Source organism: Ailuropoda melanoleuca, chromosome 10 (assembly GCF_002007445.2).
Source record: "Ailuropoda melanoleuca isolate Jingjing chromosome 10, ASM200744v2, whole genome shotgun sequence".
Lineage (NCBI taxonomy): Eukaryota > Metazoa > Chordata > Mammalia > Carnivora > Ursidae > Ailuropoda > Ailuropoda melanoleuca.
In genome coordinates, this window is record NC_048227.1 from 10,067,616 (window position 1) to 10,086,525 (window position 18,910).

General features: G+C 45.8%; 1 protein-coding gene across 1 annotated transcript in view; it reads right to left on the reverse strand.

The window, feature by feature from the left end:
• Positions 1-268: 268 nt before the first annotated feature.
• The window catches only part of LOC100472183 (general transcription factor II-I repeat domain-containing protein 2), a 36,613-nt gene continuing 17,971 nt past the window's right edge, over positions 269-18,910 (reverse strand). The window contains exons 9-16 of the mRNA XM_002920079.4: positions 17,740-17,817; positions 11,794-11,850; positions 7,934-7,996; positions 6,065-6,142; positions 5,086-5,169; positions 4,289-4,472; positions 4,010-4,038; positions 269-2,084 (exon numbers count right to left, since the gene is read on the reverse strand). Of these exons, the coding sequence (XP_002920125.2) occupies positions 481-2,084; positions 4,010-4,038; positions 4,289-4,472; positions 5,086-5,169; positions 6,065-6,142; positions 7,934-7,996; positions 11,794-11,850; positions 17,740-17,817 (2,177 nt within the window). The 3' untranslated portion in view covers positions 269-480. The remainder of the gene's footprint in view (positions 2,085-4,009; positions 4,039-4,288; positions 4,473-5,085; positions 5,170-6,064; positions 6,143-7,933; positions 7,997-11,793; positions 11,851-17,739; positions 17,818-18,910) is intronic.

The window sequence follows — 18,910 nt, forward strand, 5'->3', positions numbered from 1 at the left end:
ACTACCATTGGTGACTGTGTCTCCTAGGGACCATCCCCAAGCTTGCAAACATGTTAGATCACAGGGGACACCATGCAGAAAGTGGGCACCTGGATGTGTGTATATTTACCCTCCCCCACGAATACACACACCTCTCTCTCTGTTTCCCTGTTGACGATTCAAAACTTCAGCGTGCCGGCCACCAGCCATCAAAGAAAGGCAATGACCAGAAATAGAATAAAACGGTCTTGCTCTTTACTGCCCATCAAAGAAAGGCAATGACCAGAAATAGAATAAAACGGTCTTGCTCTTTACTGCACTACGATGAGGCGTAAAACGTCATACAAACGGGTAGGATGCTGCAAGTGACGTTTCCGAGTCAAAGCGGAAAAAACTGGAAAACAGAGGTTATCACTCGTCTTCTCATCTCGAAATCCCTGGGCCCCAGGGGATTCTAGTCTTGCGCCCCCTGGTGGGGCACGGCTGGAGACGTGTCCTAAGTCACGTGGCGATGTGGAGCACGGAATCCCACTCCGAGTCCTTTAACTGTGAGCAGTATTTCGTCTTGCTCAGTTTCATGATGGAAAACAGCTGCTCGCAAATGTAGGTGCTCCCGAACATGGAGAGAATCCTGGCGCAGTGGCTTCTGTACTTCGGATAGCTACTCCACAGGTATTTGTAGAACTCGGGGACCCCGACCTTGTCATATTTCGTCTTTAGCACCGTGTTGCACTGCAGGTCGATGACCTCCATCTGGAGGGCCTCGTGCACGCTCTCGATCTTCACGGAGAAAGGGGAGCTGAACAGGGTCAGTTCACTTTCATAGAGTTTGAAATCAGACAGCCTCTTCTGGAACTCGGTCTTCAGTTCCACGATTTTGGGAATGTAGTTCAGACCATCGCTTTCATTTCTGGAAACCGACCTCAGAGTGGGAAAGTGGGCCAGGTTATTCCTCGCCAGGTGAGTTTCCCAAAGGCACAGTTTGGCTAGGAACGCCCGGATCAGGTCATACATCTGCGTGACCACCTGCGAGTGTCCTTGGAGCGAGATGTTCAAAGTGTTCAGATGCATTGTCATATCTACCAAGAAGGCCAAGTCTTTGATCCAATCTTGAGAGCTCAGTTGAGGCAGGGGCTTTCCTCTGGACGACATGAAGGAATCAATGTCTTCCAACGATTCAAAAAATCTCTTGAGCACCAGCCCGCGACTGAGCCACTTAATTTCAGTGTAGTACAGCAGGCTGCCATATTGGCTGTCCAGTTCATACAGCAAAGTGGTGAACTCGCTGTGGTTCAGTCCACGGGAACATATCCAGTTCACGGAGTTAACCACCACACTCATGACGTGGTCCATCTTCAACTTCTGCGCACAAAGCGATTCCGGGTGAATGATGCAACAAACTGACTTCAGATCCGAGTCCTTGCAAACCATGGCCACCTTGGACTTCAGTTTTGTAACCAGTCCGTCGTTCACATCTACCATTGCGGGGGTGCCCGTAGAGGCCACGCTGACCAGTTTTGACCAGTCGATATTAAACTTCTTCAGACTTTTCTCGACACGCAAAAATATCTCGTTGCCAGATTTCGTACCTGTCATGGGCACTGTATCCAAGAGCTCTTCCGACACATCGAAATTCTCATCAACGCCGCGGATGAATATGGCCAGCTGGGTGGTATTGTTGATATCCGTGATCTCATCGATTGCAATAGAGTATGCCATGAATGACTTGATTTTTTCACGTAACTTCTCCCATAAGTTCCCGGCCACATCTTCTATGGGCTGCACAACAGCAGTTTCGTTTGGGTTCGCATTTGCAAACACCTGTTTCTGCTCTGGACCCACGATTTCGGATGACCCCAAGAGGTACTTTCTGAGCCCTTTCTTCAGCTCGTGCAGTTTCTCGTCCCGCATCTTCTCGGTATATTGGTCATAGTGCTTACTGTGGTTCGTTTGATAATGACGACGGAGGTTGTACTCTTTGGACACAGACATACTCTGCTTGCATATTAAACACGTAGGAATATTCTGCACTTCCACGAAGAAATACGCTCTCTCCCACTTCTCTTGAAAGATGCGGCCCTCCTGGTCTATCTTTCTTTTTCCCACTTTTGATAGAGACATGGAGACAAAAAATATTTCACTTTTCCTCTTAACTCTACTATACGAAAAACGACAGCAAAAACAGGATGATAATCGTCAGGGGTAAAGCAGCTGGGGGGGTATGGTTAATCTGCCCCTGCGGAGAGGGACAGTTGACTCTCAGCTCCAGCAAACTGCTGCTGGAGGGAAGACGGGATCTGTGGCCAGAACATCTCGCTCCCAGGACACTCGCAGGTAGATCCCAAGAGAACTTCAAAATCCACTTTTTTTTTTTAAAGCAAACTCTACACCACATGTGGGGCTCAAACTCATGATCCCGAGATCAAGAGTCATACGCTCTACCCACTGAGCCAGCCAGGTGCCCCTGGCTCCCCAAAATCGACTTTCATGGGGCGCCTGGGTGGCTCAGTCGTTAAGCGTCTGCCTTCGGCTCAGGTCATGATCCCAGCGTTCTGGGATTGAGCCCCACATCGGGCTCCCTGCTCAGCGGGAAGCCTGCTTCTCCCTCTCCCACTCCCCCTGCCTGTGTTCCCTCTCTCGCTGACACTCTCTGTGTCAAATAAATAAATAAAATCTTAAAAAAAAAATCGACTTTCATGAAAACATCCCTGGCTTTTCTTTCTTTTCTTTTTCTTGAAAACATCCCTGGCTTTTCAATGTTGGCCACACATTCCCATTTTTATTTATTTATTAAATTTAATTTTTTACTGCAGTCCTTTCCCCCCCCCACACACACACAATGACGCGTTGCCGGGGCTTAATGTTCTCATAGGACTGTTCCCATTTGTCTGTTTTTTCATTTGTGTCTCAAGAGAACTTTGAAGTAACAGAGACGGGGACGACCCCAGAAGGTGTGTGCTTTACCTGCTGTGGGTCGCAAGGGCCCTTGGTCACAGCCACGGAACCGCACAGAACTTACTCGTTTTAAATTTAAAGAAATCTGGCCACCAAGCAGGTGAGCTCTCCTTGGAGAGAACACAGGTCTAAAGATTCACTTTAAGAAAACGTGCGCAGAGACAAGAAAGAAAGTCAATTCAGTGGTTGCCTGGGGCTGGGGGCGGGAACGGGAAGTGATGGAAAAATGGGTAGGCGGGATCTTTGGGGGGGGTGACAGAAATGTCCTAATGTGAGATTGTGGTGACAGTCTGCATAACTCTGTAAATTTACTAAAAATGACTGACGTGTATACTTCACACGAGCGAATTTTACGGGACGCAAATCTTGCCTCCAAAAAGCTACAAAAGTAAAAAAAACCCATTCAGCAACAAGATGAGTGGAGGAATAACAATCGGGCATTTTCAAAGAATATTTTCGTTTTCCCAACTTGAGCTGAGGCGGTTCCCTAGCAGCTCCGAATCCTGAGAACAGCTCCACATCCCATCACTCATCCCACAGGATGCTCCGGACTTGCCAGCAAGGACTCCGGGCCACGCGCAGAAGCAGAATATCGAACAGGCACAGTGGAGGGGGCTTTGCTCAGTTAGCACAGACGTTGACCTCAGCACTGGAGGGGGGGGGTCCTGGGAGCCCCCTCTGTGCCAGGTGGCACCCCTTTTGGCTCTGAACCGTGGGAAGATCTGGGCAGAGGGCGGAATCCTGGGGGATGGAGCTGGGGTACCGGGCAGGGGCTATTTACCCATTGAGCTGGGCTAGTCTGGTATAATGCTACTAGCCCCCCACCATAAAGGGCTCCCCAGTGCGAGTGTGCCAGGGAGCTCCAGCAAACCGTCGCATGAGAAGAAAAGCCTGGGGAAGCTCCGGAATTAAAGGACTTTATAACCAGCAGGACAAATAAACAGCATCTAATGAGCACCTGCTTTGCTCTAAGGCTCAAGTAGCAAGGCCCCCCGTGGTGAGTGCCTGCTGGGACATTCGGCACCGCACAGCGGGTGCTGGGACGCCCTTCTCACCACCCACCTGGGATACTCACCGTTGCTAAGCTCCAGTCCCGGAAGGGGTCTAAAGAGAAAGAGATAGGGTGAATGCAACAAAGTTCGTCTGTCCGCAGACACCCAGCTCCCAGCAGCGGAATACGAGCCAATGAGTGTGAGAGGCAGCTCGGCACAGCGCTTGGCTTCAGAGCCACCTCCCCCCTGCCCCGCCCACCTCCTGGGGTAAAAAACAATCCCAGTGCCGCCCCCCTGCCCACTTCGATCAAGTGGCAACCTTCAGATTCATTGTCATGACCAAGCAGGGAACGCTCACCTACCTAATGACTGTGAATTTGATAAATTCTGCGGCATCCAAGATCCTCCTCATGGAGCTGATTTCCAGGTAACCGGGGGCTTTGAAGACCACCCCCGGGGGCATGCCGTCGATGACCACACAGCCAGGGTTGAACGTGATCTTCCTGTAGGGGACTTTCACAGGGAAATCCACCCCGATGGCTTCACCTGTAAGGAGACCACTTAAGTGTGTCACTTACTTTTCCCACACCATGCTCTGTCTTTAGTGCCGAGATGTTAAAATCCTTCCTGTCCAGTGACAACGTCGGCAATCGGCCATTATTACTTCATGGACAATTTTACTGATTTTGACATTGGCAACAGTCAGTACAACAGATTCAATTTCTCTCTCCGTGAAGGAGAAACGATCCTAGCATCTACCTGAGAAAGGGTTTTATGAAGATTAAATAATGAATCACATGTGACTGCTGAAAGCACTGCTCAGCCAGGGTAAGAACTCAGTAAATCAAAGATAGATATTATTATTGCGATTAGTGCGTCCATGTAAAAGCTGTTTCGGAAAAATACACACTGATTTTGATCATAGCTCCTTCCCAGAAAGATCAATTTCTTTTTAAAAATATATTTATTTTATTAAAAAAATTTTTTTAGTAAGCTCTACACCCAACAGGGGACTCGAACTCACGATCCCTAGATCAAGAGTTGCACGTTCTTCTGACTGAGCCAGCCAGGCACCCCCAGAAAGATTGATAAAGTATTCCATTAAAAAGAAATACCTCAAATATATACATTTTGGATACATCACAATATAAAAACTTACCAAATTTTCGGCTAAAGAGGTCATTGACTTGTTCTCTTAGTTGTTTTATCTTTTCAATGCTGGATAATCTTTCCTTCTCGTTATCTAAAAGTAATTAGACAATCAAGCAAACTAGAGTTATTGATATATTAGCCCCCAAAAAAGCTGTTGGAGGAAGTGCCTGACAGCATACAAAAAAAGCACTTTTATGCGGCTTATCATTCAGTTTAGTTTTCTGGAAATGTGTAAATAGAAGCCATTATAGAGGATAGAGAATTTCCCAAATTATAAATCCATGTAAACACACTCCATACTAACTCAGGGAACATTTTGAACATTATGCAGGACCAGGATGTCCACGTTCACCTCTACTCTTCAACATTATAATAGCAATCCTAGTCAATGCAATATGACAAGTAAATGGAATAAGATGTACCAGGATTAGAAGGGAATATTTTTTGACATTTTTATCGTATTTAATTTTGAATAACCAAAGCAAGTATGTGGTTCAAAATTCACAAGACATAGAACAGCATACGGTGAAACGTCTCTCTCCCATCCCTGTCTCAGCTCTGTTTCCTTCCTTGGAGAAACTATGTTATCATATTCTTTTGTATCTCTCCGGATATATTTTACATACACATATTCAGAAAAGACTGCCTGACGGGCAGCAAATAAATTCCACCTCTGTGACCAATTCCTACTCAACGGTAGCTGGTGCTTGGAGTTGCCTGCCCCGACGTGTATTTTCCAGGTAATGCCAAGGCGTGGCTGTGAGACGCAATATATCTGATAAACGATGCCTAATATAAGCAAGATATTCAGTGTCTGACAATCTGTAGTGTATTATATATTCCTGAATTGTCATTCCTTAGTTGAAAGGGTGAACTAAGCAAAAAAAAAGTTCCAAGGGTTTACGACCCATGTCATAAAATGGTTAAAATAGAACAAAAAGAAAAATATAAAGGCAATTATGATAATGCCAGTTAGACTTCCATACCTGGAATGGTCACCTGAACGATGTTAAGATCTTCAACACCTGCTGCAGAATCTGTAATACTGGATGAATTTATGTTTTCTAAAAAGAGAAACTGAAATTTAGAACTTAAAGAAAATTCGGTTAATTCTCCTCTAAAAATGTCCGTGTGCCACTCTGATCAGAGGCACAGACTCAACTTTTAAAGCTGCAGAAAACAATTGGCTGTAGGGGCGCCTGGGTGGCACAGCGGTTAAGCGTCTGCCTTTGGCTCAGGGCGTGATCCCGGCGTTGTGGGATCGAGCCCCACATCAGGCTCCTCGGCTAGGAGCCTGCTTCTTCCTCTCCCACTCCCCCTGCTTATGTTCCCTCTCTTGCTGGCTGTGTCTATCTCTGTCAAATAAATAAAAAATAAAAAAAAATCTTAAAAAAAAAAAAAGAAAACAATTGGCTGTAGGAAGTCGGGTAGTGCAGAGTCTGCTTAAGACTCTCTCCATCTCCCTCTCCCCCTCTGCCCTGCATGCTCTCTAAAATAAGGAAATAAATCTCTAAATAAATAAATAAATAAATATTTCTTAGCAGGGCGCCTGGGTGGCTCAGTCAGTTAAGTGTCTGCTTCGGCTCAGGTCATGATCCCAGGGTCCTGGAATCGAGCCCCGAACTGGGCTCCCTGCTCAGTGGGGGGTCTGCTCCCTCTCCCTCTGCCTCTCCTCCCTGCTTGTGTTTCTCTCTCTCTCTCAAATAAAATCTTATAAAAAAGAAAAGATTTCTTAGCAGATAACCAAGTGGATCACAATGAAAGAAAATCGGCACATTTTTTTTAACTAAATGGGCTCAAGATGCACACATTCCAGGATCAATGGTGTCATTCATTTTTATGAAAAGCAAAAAACGTTTTAAAAACCTTTTAATTGTAAAGAATATCCTTAGAATATGTTTGTAACTATCAGATGTGGTTTTTAAACAGACATCCAAACAAAAACCAAACAGATTACACATCCGTTTGTCAGTCTTTTAAAGAAAATGGTCTTACGTAGTGGATCTTAAAAAATAAATCTTTTTAGGGGCGCCTGGGTGGCACCGCGGTTAAGCGTCTGCCTTCGGCTCAGGGCGTGATCCCGGCGTTATGGGATCGAGCCCCACATCAGGCTCCTGTGCTGTGAGCCTGCTTCTTCCTCTCCCACTTTCCCTGCTTGTGTTCCCTCTCTCACTGGCTGTCTCTATCTCTGTCAAGTAAATAAATAAAATCTTTAAAAAAAAAAAATAAATAAATCTTTTTAAAACCACACTTTGAACTTGGCTTCCTTTAGATCCCTGCAGTTAAACGGAGTTCATGGCTTCTAGACCCGATCAGTTGTTATCTGTGAACTCTCTATATACCAGTGGAATGTGCTTCTGAGGGAAGGCAGCCCTCCCCACCTCCATCAACCTTCTTTCTTCCTTCCCTTGGGACGGGGCACAGTCTGGTCCCTGGCCAGTGCTGATCTGCACACGCACGCACACACACACACACACAAATACACATACACACACAGACACAGACACGTATATACCCATATACTCCCACCCACACCCCCATACACACATACACCCCCACCCCGAGGCCCTCATAGACACACACACACAGACACATATATACCCATACACTCTCACACACCCCCCATACACACACATACACACCACATATGCCCCGACCCCCCGAGCCCCCCATACACACACACACACAGACATGTATATACCCATACACTCCTACCCACACCCCCATACACACACACACACACACACACACACACACCCGACGCCGGTCTCAATCTTTTCCCCACAATAACCTGTTAAGAAGAAATGAAAGCCACACTCAGCAGCGTCACTCTGACGAGGCTTTCACCAACTAACCTTCAATTTTCACCTCAGCTTCGGGGTCCTCACTCGTTTCTGAAGGGACGCGCAGAGTGGAATCTTGAAAAAAAAATTTCTAAAATGACATTCGTTATTATGTATTCTCACATTCCAAACTCTCACTGCTCCTGCATCCAAACAGCGGCCCAGCCTGGCTCTTTAAACACATCTCATGCTCAACACACGTGAAAGTACACATGTGAAAGGAATCTGATTATTTTTAAATTTTTAAATTCATTTACTTTTTTGGGGCGCCTGGGTGGCACAGTGGTTAAGCGTCTGCCTTCGGCTCAGGGCGTGATCCCGGCATTGTGGGATCGAGCCCCCACATCAGGCTCTTCCGCTATGAGCCTGCTTCTTCCTCTCCCACTCCCCCTGCTTGTGTTCCCTCTCTCGCTGGCTGTCTCTATCTCTGTCGAATAAATAAATAAAAAAAATCTTTAAAAAAAAAATAAATAAATAAATTCATTTACTTTTTAAAAAAATTTTAGTTCAATTGGCCAACATGTAGTACGTCCTTAGTTTCAGAGGCAGAGGTCGGTGATTCATGAGTTGTGTGTAACACCCAGTGTTCCTCACATCACATGCCCTCCTTAACGCCCACCACCCGGTGGCCCCGTCGCCCACCCCCTTCCCCTCCAGCAACCCTCAGTTTGTTTCCTAGAGTCAACAGTCTGTCATGGTTTGTCTCCCCTCTGATTTCTCCCCATTCAGTCTTCCCTCCCTTCCCCTATGATCCTCTGCGCCATTTCTTATATTCCTCATATGATAATTGTCTTTCTCTGATTGATGTATTTCGCTCAGCATAATCCCCTCTAGAGGAATATTGAAAAAAAAAAAAAAAAAAAAGGTGGTGGCATCACAATTCTGGACTTCAAGCTCTACGACAAAGCTGGAGTCATCAAGACAGCATGGGACTGACACAAAAACAGACACATAGATCCCTGAACAGAATAGAGAACCTAGAGATGGACCCTCAACTCGGTGGTCAACTAATCTTTGACAAAGCAGGAAAGAATATCCAATGGAAAAAACAGTCTCTTCAACAAATGGCGTTGGGAAAACTGGATAGCCACATGCAGAAGAATGAAACTGGACCTTTCCCATACACCATCCACAAAGATAAACTCAAAATGGATGAGAGACCTAAATATTTATTTTTATTTATTATTATTATTATTTTGTAATAATCTCTATACCCAACGTGGGGCTTGAACTCCTGACTCCAAGATCAAGGTCCTCACGCTCTTTTGACTGAGCCAGCCAAGCGTCCCTAAATGTCAAGGTAATTTTAACTTTAAGAGGGATCATAGGGCCAGAAAGGGTAACCTTATAAGGGATAAGGGGAGGCAAAAAACTCTCAGATATTAGGAAACAGTACCCAGTTACCCACATTAGTGGACACAGATATGCTCCCATTTGAGGTGATGGAATTCCTATGCTCATAAGCATTTTCTTGCTGTCATTAGAAATCCCTCGGATGAAAGAAAGCCGGGTGCTTTGGGGGACGGTTCCCCTGCCAGCCACCCCCCAGGATTCAGTCTATTATAACACCAGAGGCACAATCGATTTTTCTGGTTTGCCAGATTTATGACACACAGACACAAGTCTGGCTGGACGATCTCACCTAACTCTGGCTCATTTTAGAAAGCTTCCATTAATTGTTCGTAGAGGAAGAAACACTCTAAAGCAACCAGCTGTTGGATATTGGACTATCCTAACGTAAGACGTAACGTCTGGGGGGAAAAATGGGTGAAGTCACACCAGACCTCTCTGTTCTTGTAGTTTCTTGAGAATCTGTGATTACGTCAACAGAACAAGTTTACCAAAAAAAAAAAAAAAAAAAAAAAAAAAAAAAAATCAAACTAATTCCACTGTATCAGAAATAGACTTCCCGCCGTACCGTAATAACAGAAATCTCTTGGGGGCGTCTGGCGGGCTCAGTCAGTGGAGCATGTGACTCTTGATCTCGGGATTGTGAGTTCGAGCCCCACATTGGGTGTAGAGATGACTAAAAAAATAAATAAGTAAACTTGAAAAAAAAAATCTCTTCAGAAATGAGGTACTTCAAAGACCAACAACCAGTGACATCTTTCCGACTCTCACTTCACACCAGCTCTACCTGGATTTCCATGTAGGTCTTCCTCTTCCTAAATACATTCTATCCATTAAAAAAAAAAACAGAACAATGTCTTTTCCATTTTTATTTTTTATTTATTTTTATTTTAAGTAGGCTCCACGCCCAATGTGGTGCTTGAACTCATGACCCTGAGATCGAGAGTCGTGTGTTCCACTGACTGAGCCGGCCGGGCTCCCCCACAGAACAATGTCTCAAGGGGCTTCAACAAAGGGAAGGAAAATGATGTGAGGGAGGAACCGATTTAAACTGAATTTGAAATCACTGTCCTTCCCAACATCCAGAGAAGGTCAGAGATGGGGTTGAGGAAAAAGCCACGAAAAATAAATGGCTGAATCCTGCCACACGTCATGACACTGATGAACCCCCCTGGCAGGGGAGGCGGTCACACCGGGATGCAGGGCTCGATCCCAGGACCTTGAGATCATGATCTGAGCCAAAGGCAGATGCTTAACCGACTGAGCCACCTAGGTGCCCCTGTGGTGTGTTTTTTAAACCACAGTTTAAAAAAAATGTATAATTTAGAAAAATATATGGAAGAGGAATAATGACAGAAGGGACTTGTCTTCCTGGTTTAAAGCAATTAAGTTTAAGACGATTAATTCTGTGAGTGAACGAACGATCCTAACACTGGACCGGAACGTAGTATGTTCTCTGGCAAAATCTATCGAGCCTCTTTTAGGTCAGAGAATTGAACCAAATAGTTCAGGGAGCCATTGGAAATGTCCCCCACGATACAGAACCCCAGAAGCCCCCAACTCACAGGAGCTATTAAAAATGACCACATGTTAGCTCCTTCGAGAATGCCTCTGACTTAGAGAAAAATACAAATCCTTTTGGAACCAAGACAGACATCTGACTCCTAAAAGCAAGGTCTTCTTGCCTGTGAACTGACAAAGGTATCCCATGCCTCTAGGTTGGGGGAGGAAATTTCCGTTATTAATTTCACCTTGGACATGCATAAACCATTTTAAGAATTCAGGCGTTACCCACGATACTCAAGATTTATACACACAGGGAGGGGAGTACTATCAAATTTTACTTCTGATTCGAGAATTTCCTAGGGGCACCTGGGTGGCTCAGTCGATTAAGCATCTGCCTTTGGCTCAGGTCATGATCCCAGGGTCCTGGGATCGAGCCCCATATCCTCCGGCTACCTGCTCAGCGGGGAGCCTGCTTCTCACTCTTCTTCTGCCCCCACGCCCCCCACTCCTGCTCTTTCAAATAAATACTTAAAAAAAAAGAATTTCCTGAAATACTTTTCAACTCTGGTCAAAAGAAGTTTGGGGGGCACCTGGCTGGCTCTCAGTGGAGTGTGCAACTCTTGATGTCGGGGTCATGAGTTCGAGCCCCATGTGTGGTGTAGAGTTTACTTAAAATTAAAAAAAAAAAAGAAATAAAAAAAATTTTGGTATGCCCATCAAGAAGACAAAATGGAAAAAAGCAACAAATCGCAGAGGTGTAAAGTTTTCTTAACACACAACTTCTAATCCGGGTGCTTTAAGCAGAATCACTCACAGATCGGAATAGGAGGCCTGACAGAGTTCTTAAGGCCATCTTTTAGCGCTAAGACTCGGCTGGTTTTCTAAGAAGGCAGGCTGAGAAGCCGCCTCATTTTCAAACATGTGTCACGGGTGTTTAAAAGACTGTGTTCTCTGCAAAATACTGTAAACTCGAACAGCAAAACCAAAAAGAGGCTAGAACGCCTGGCTTCTCTAACCTTCCATTGGTAATTCCATTTCTATTACTTCGCCGCTCGCACAGGGATGCTGGCTTTCTGAAAGGGAAGCAAATGATATATTAAAAAAAAAAAGGCCAAAATACACTATGTAAACAAGAATTCATTTAAAACCATGCCAACAGTTCAAGACCCCCACAGGAATGTATGTGAGAAATACTCTGAGTCCTTGATATAAAATTCACACAAACGATTCTTTCTTTACGCTTTTTCTTTGTTGTTTTATCTGCGCTTTGGAGAAGTTTCAAACCTACAAAAGCAGAGATGGTACACTGATGCCCTGGGTCCATCTCCAGGGCCAACAGCCACCAGCTCCGTATCCTGTTTTCCTGCGCGCCCCCCTCCCCCCACCTGCACGGGTTGTGCAAGTCAATTCCAGGTCTGGCGGGGGTGGGGTGCGCAGACCGCGCGTTGCAAGTAAGACGTCAGGACTCTCGTCCTTCACCTTCACCACATCCCGATTCCCCCCAAATTAACAACACTTCTTATCATCAGCTCATATCTAGTCACTGCAAATTTCAACGGTCTCGTAAACATCTTTTTTTTTTTTAAATGTCATATTTGGACATAGTTTCACACTTACAGAAAAGTCACAAGAAGAATATAGTGCAAAGAGGAGCTACATAGCCTCTACTCAGATGATAGTTAACGGTTTACTGTTTCCCTTGATCATATTCAATTTTTGCCCCCCCCGCCCCCATCTTCCTATGTAGACAGATCCATGTATGTACGCAGACGTCCTTTTCTCTTTCTCTGACCCATCTGAGGAAAGTTACATAGACCATGGCCCTTCACCTCTGAACCCTTCTTTATAGCTTTCCCTCCTCCGGTGTGGGATCCAGTTTGGGATGAGGCATTGCTTTTTTTGTTCTCACTTCTCTTTCTTTTCATTTAACCTGGAACAATTGTATAGTCTGATTTTTATGGCACGTCCATTTTATAAGAAGAGAGGTTTTCCTGGGGCGCCTGGCTGGCTCGGTGAGTGGAGTAGGTGTCTCTTGATCTCAGGGTTGTGAGTTCAAGTCCCATGTTGGGTATAGAGATTACTTAAAAATAAAGCCTTTTTTTTTTTTAAGATTTTATTTATTTATTTGACAGAGAGAAAGACAGCCAGCGAGAGAGGGAACACAGGCAAGGGGAGTGGGTGAGGAAGAAGCAGGCTCCCAGCAGAGGAGCCTGATGTGGGGCTCGATCCCAGGACTCCAGGATCACGCCCTGAGCTGAAGGCAGACGCTTAACGACTGAGCCACCCAGGCGCCCCTAAAAATAAAATCTAAAAAAAAAAAAAGAAGAAAAAAAAAAGCGCTTCCTTGCCCCTTTCACCATGTGAGGACACAGTGAGAAGAGGGTCATCTATGAACCAGGACGGGGGTCCTCGCCAGACTGCCAGCACCTTGGTCTTAGACTTCCCGGCCTCCGGAGCAGTGAGGAATACATTTCTGTTGCTTATAACCCCCCCGGTCTATGGTATTCTGTTTTAGCAGCCTGAACGCTCTAAGGCGGTGTCCACCGGCCCCTCACTGGTGATGTGCACCTTGATCGCTCAGTCAGGGTGTTGCTTGCTTTCTCCACTGGATAATTACCCTTTTTTTCCTCCCTCTCGCAACTAACAAGCAGCCTGTGGGGAGAAACGTTAAGGTTGTGTAAGTATTCCACTCCTTTTCTAGATTTCTCTCTAGATGCCGCATCCCATGGTGACTTCTGCTTGATTCAATCTTTTATTATAATGGTTACAAAAGGATGGCTTTCCAATTCCAGCACTCCTGCCCAGCACCTGGCATTCCACAGGAAGCCATAAATGTCTTTCTGTGGCTGGTTCGTTCAAATCAGGATCCCGACAGAGCCCACACGCTGCATTAGGCTGAAATATCTAAAACGTCTTTTACTATAAAACAGGTTTCTCTCCATTTCTTTTTTATTTTTTTATTTTTTTTTTAAATATTTTATTTATTTATGTGACAGAGAGACAGCCAGCGAGAGAGGAAACACAGCAAGGGAGTGGGAGAGGAAGAAGCAGGATCCCAGCCGAGGAGCCTGATGTGGGACTCGATCCCGGAACACCGGGATCACGCCCTGAGCCGAAGGCAGACGCTTAACGACTGCGCCACCCAGGCGCCCCCTCCATTTCTTTTTTAACTTGCCATCATTTGATGAAGAAATCCACCTTGTCACGTCCCTTCCATTCTGGAGTTTGCTGCCTGTGTCCTCGCGGTGGTGTCTTCACATGTTCCTCTATCCCCCGTGTTTCCTGCAAACTGGTGGGTGGAACTAGAGGCTGGTTCACACTTAGGTTTGATTTTGGGGGGGCAAGGATCCCCAAGGTGCACCTCCTTCTGGATCCCGTCAGGAGGCACATGAAGTCTGGACCAGTGAGTTCAGGAAATGTCAACCAAATCCATTTGCAATAAAGTCCCCATCAATGTTTTATGAATGGCTTTACTGGCCACTGATGATTATTGCCAAGACGCATGGCTTTGTTGGGGGTTGTAAAATGAGGACATTATATGATTTTTTAAAAGCCTTGTTCCCCCCCAAATTCTTTTTTTTTTTTTAAAGTAAGCTCTATGCCCAATGTGGCTCTTGAACTCACGACCCCAAGATCAAGAGTCACATGTTCCACTGAATGAGCCAACCAGGCGCCCCCATTTGGCCATTTTTGAATTGGGTAGTTTGTGTTTTTGTTGTTGAGTTAAAACAGTTCTTATCCTTATTCTTATCTGTTTCTAGGTTACTTAATGCTGGCCTTCAATTTTTAGTATTTGTGGTAGGCAGACGGGCCCCCATGGATATCCAAAACCTGTGAATCTTGTACGTTATAGGGCAAGGGGCAATTAAAGGAAGTAGACGGAATTACATTTGCTCATCAGCTGACCTTCAGAAAAGGAGATTATCCTGCATTATCCGGGCTCAACATAATCAGAGGGGCATTTAAATGTGGACCACGGAAGCACAGGAGTCAGTGTCAGTGATGGGATGTGGGAAAGACCACGTTAATTCCTCGATCTTGGACTTTTGCCTCCACTTTCCCCTCTGCCTAGGAGGCTCCTCCCCCAAATAGTACGGTGTCAGCTGGGAAGAAAACTGAATGGTGCTGATACTCTTACTGCCGCCAATGTCAGGGCAGCCTGGGCACGGTGTATTTCAACAAAGCTTGTCCTCTGCATTCTCCATTCCCAGGGGCCCCATTGATGGGGTCCCTGCACATATAGAAGTCCTTATGGGACTTCACGGTCCCCATGTTGGCCAAGTCATGGATGTGTGTATGTGAGTCTGAAAGGTCTGTGCTGCGGATGGATGGCGAGGTCCAGGTGGGGCGGGGTGGGATGGGGAATCAGACTTTCATATGAACCTTGCACAAGCCTCTGGGCCCTACTGGGGCCATAAATGACGTCACTGGGGGGGCTCCACAAAGGCCAGTCGACATTCTGAGCAGGGGACATTAGTTGCCTTTATGGATTTAAACATTTCTCCCTTACTTAAAGGAAATATAAAGATGTCAGTACTTCAACATGTGAAGATTTTATCTAAATGGTCGCAAAAATATTCAGTACTATGGAATACAGTCCAGGATGTCAGGCAATTTTAATCCTTTGGGCATCAAGAAGGAAGGGGCCCCACTTCGGGAGTTTTTGTACAAAGATGTCTTTTTTTTTTTTTTAAGATTTTATTTATTTGATAGAGAGAGACACAGCGAGAGAGGGAACACAAGCAGGGGGAGTGGGAGAAGGAGAAGCAGGCTTCCCACTGAGCAGGGAGCCTGATGCGGGGCTTGATCCCAGGACCCGGGGATCATGACCAGAGCCGAAGGCAGACGCTTAACGACTGAGCCACCCAGGCGCCACATTGTACAAAGATGTCTTGACTAGTTCTGTCACTTCCAAGCCAAGCAGGAGAAAGATTATAAATTATACATTTAACCTAATGCTGTTCTTCAAATAATGTGCTTCTTTCTGATCAACTGAAATAGAATGACTGTACTTATGTCTATCCAATCATTGATTTATTTCACTGTTGCCTTTGGGAGTAGACTCCGTAAATAACCTAGATTCCCCCAACTGTATACATTTTGATAAACCTCAAGGTCATTTAAGTTGAAAAGGATAGTTTTGGGAGTCAAGATGTAATCATATGTACTTTTTCTCAAAAAGGGAGTGATTGAGAAACAGGTGACAATGATGCTTCGTGAGGGATCCGTTCAGTTCAGCAAGCACATGCGAGTGCCCTCTGTGTGCACAGCCCTGGACTTGGGGCCCTGGGGCTCCGAGCTGGGGCAGTCCACGGCAGAAGCATAAATACCCTACCAGCAGGTGGCTCTAGAGGCTTTGTGCAATTCGGGAGCTGAAGGCTCCCTGCTCTACTTGAGATTCTCTCTGTGCCCAGAAAGTGGTGGAACTTGCTGGAAGCCTGCAAAGCCAGAAGGGAATCCCACGGAGGGATCAGCTTATATAAAAGCTGTTGGAAGGAGGATTTAGGGCATGTTTCAGGAATCAGCCTGAGCAGGGTGTCTGAAGAGCTGAGGGGGGTGATCATGGGGGAGGCAGACAGGATAGGAAGGGAGGCTGGAAACAGCGCTGGAAGACGCGGGTGATGAGAAGCCATAGACGGTGTGTGAGCAGGGGAGGGAGGTGACAGACCCCGTTCTCCATGAATAAATGATTGGAGGACAGGGGGTAGGATGGATTGAAAACGGATCCTAAGGGACCATAGCAGGCTAGTTGTGTGTTTGATTGGGATAGGGGACCTGCCCAGGGCAGAGCAATGACAACAGACACTCTCATTGGTCTTTAGAGTTTTTGAAAAAAAAGTTTTTGGTTTTTTTTTCTACTGTAAGTTACAGAGCTCAGTAATGCAGCAGGACTATTTCTTTCTTTTTTTTTTTTTTTTTAAGATTTTATTTATTTATTTGACAGAGACAGCCAGCGAGAGAGGGAACACAGCAGGGGGAGTGGGAGAGGAAGAAGCAGGCTCCCAGCGGAGGAGCCTGATGTGGGGCTCCATCCAGAACGCCGGGATCACGTCCTGAGCCGAAGGCAGACGCTTAACAACTGCGCCACCCAGGCGCCCCATCAGGACTATTTCAAAGGTAAGATTTTTGTCGGAAACATTTCAAACCTGGTCATGTTTGAGGAATTAATTGCAAATTGTCCCACACTCTGCCTGCATTCACAGAGCAGTCAAGAGGAGTCGGGATCTGGACGCTTACAACGCTCCTATGAATGCAATAGCACCATGTCATCAAACAGGTATCCCCCTGGGGGGTGCAGCGGGATTGTGGTCTCTGGGGAGAGGACCTAGTCAGGCAACCGTACAGACCACCTATCTGTGCCCTGTGTGAAAAGTGTGTGTCTCCAGTAAACTGTTGCCCTGTTTAACTTGTATGATGTCAATGAAGCAAATATTATTAAGAGCGTGGGCACCTGAATTTCTTCACTCTCATAGTCATATCTTTTAACTTTTGATATTTTCCCAGTAACTTAGGGGGCAGACCAGATAGGAGAGGATCAGAGAGAAGTTTTTTTCTTGTTTTTTTTTTTCTTTTAAGTAGGCTCCACGCCCGGTGCAGAGCCTGATGCAGGGGTCGAACTCATGACCTTGAGATCAAAGACCTGAGCCAAGATCAAGAGTCGGACGGAGCCCCCCAGGCCAGTATTTTCAAACACACAAAATAAGAATACCTAACAGACAAACTCAAGTAACATACACCCTGGGTTACCTTTACCCTCACATTTGCCTTGAAGCATGTGGATTTAGGCTACACAGGATTTATTTTATGACTGTAAAATGCTTTACGTCACATGGCTCTATGCTAGATCCCAGGCACATGGATCTTTTTTTGTTACTCTCTGCCTGTTTTTCCAATGGGGGCTAATTACAGTTTTCCATCACCAATAACTTCTGGGGAAGAAAAGGAGGATAAGATGGTATTACCTTGCACGTGATATCGATAGTAATTCGGATCTTCTGATTCCTTCTTGACTGATACAGCCGCCACTTTCACTGCTGAGCCTTTGGATGCAATGAAAACGATAAAACCATGTGTTAGGCCACAGTGACCCACAGAGAGAACCGTGAGCTTCAAGCTCTGTCTTGATTAACATGGCTACCGAGGAGTCAGCAAAACGATGTGGAGCTCACACACTCGGAGCAAACGGTTAACCCATATAAAAATATAAGTCATAGCAACAAAATAACATAAAATCAATATAAAAGGAAAGAAGGAGGGAGAGAAAGACGACACAAGGAACAGGAGGAGGGAGGGAGGGAAAGGAGGGAAGAAGAAGGTCGAGCTCCCAGCCTGAGAAAACGTTCCCTTTCAAGACCGGCATATACATGTGCATTTATGTAAAACCTGGTAAATATTCTTCTGTAATGGGACCTAACTGGCATATATATATATATATTTTAGTTTTTATTTAAATTCCAGTTAGTTAACATACAGTATAATATTAGTTTCAGGTATACAATATAGTGATTCAATGCTTCACCTGTAATCTTAACTCACCTACTGCAATGAAATGGGTTTCAAAACTGCAAACCCCCGGGGAACGGCGTTAGTGAGACCAAAAGCCTTTCACCAGGGAAAGGTGTGGTAATCTAGAAAACTAGCCACAGGCTTCTCCCCGCCGACGGTGCATGCCTGGCCTGTCTGCAATGTCTCTCCCCCTCTTTTCTAGACGTGGAGGCTACTTCTCCATCCGTTAAAGCTGGGCCTGGTCACTGGGACGTGGGCCAACAGGATGCAAAAGCGAGCCCTGGAAAGTGTGGGTGCATCCTCGCTCCTGCTCGGGAACTGAGTGGCCATGTGAATGAGCCTGGGCTAGCCTCCCGGAGGTGTGAGACCGTGAGGAGAGAGGCCCAGCTCTCCCGGTGGAGGCCTCAGGCCCAGGAGTGAGGTCAGCCCAGAGTGGAGGGACTGCCCAGCCAACACGCGGAACTGGGAGAAAGACTAATTGTTGTTTTTTTTAATTGTTGCTGTGGTTTTATTTATTTGAGAGATAGAGAGCACACAAGATGGGGGAGGGGCAAAGTGAGAAGCAGGCTCCTCACTGAGCAGAGAGACTGATGTGGGGCTCGATCCTGCGACTCCGCAATCATGACC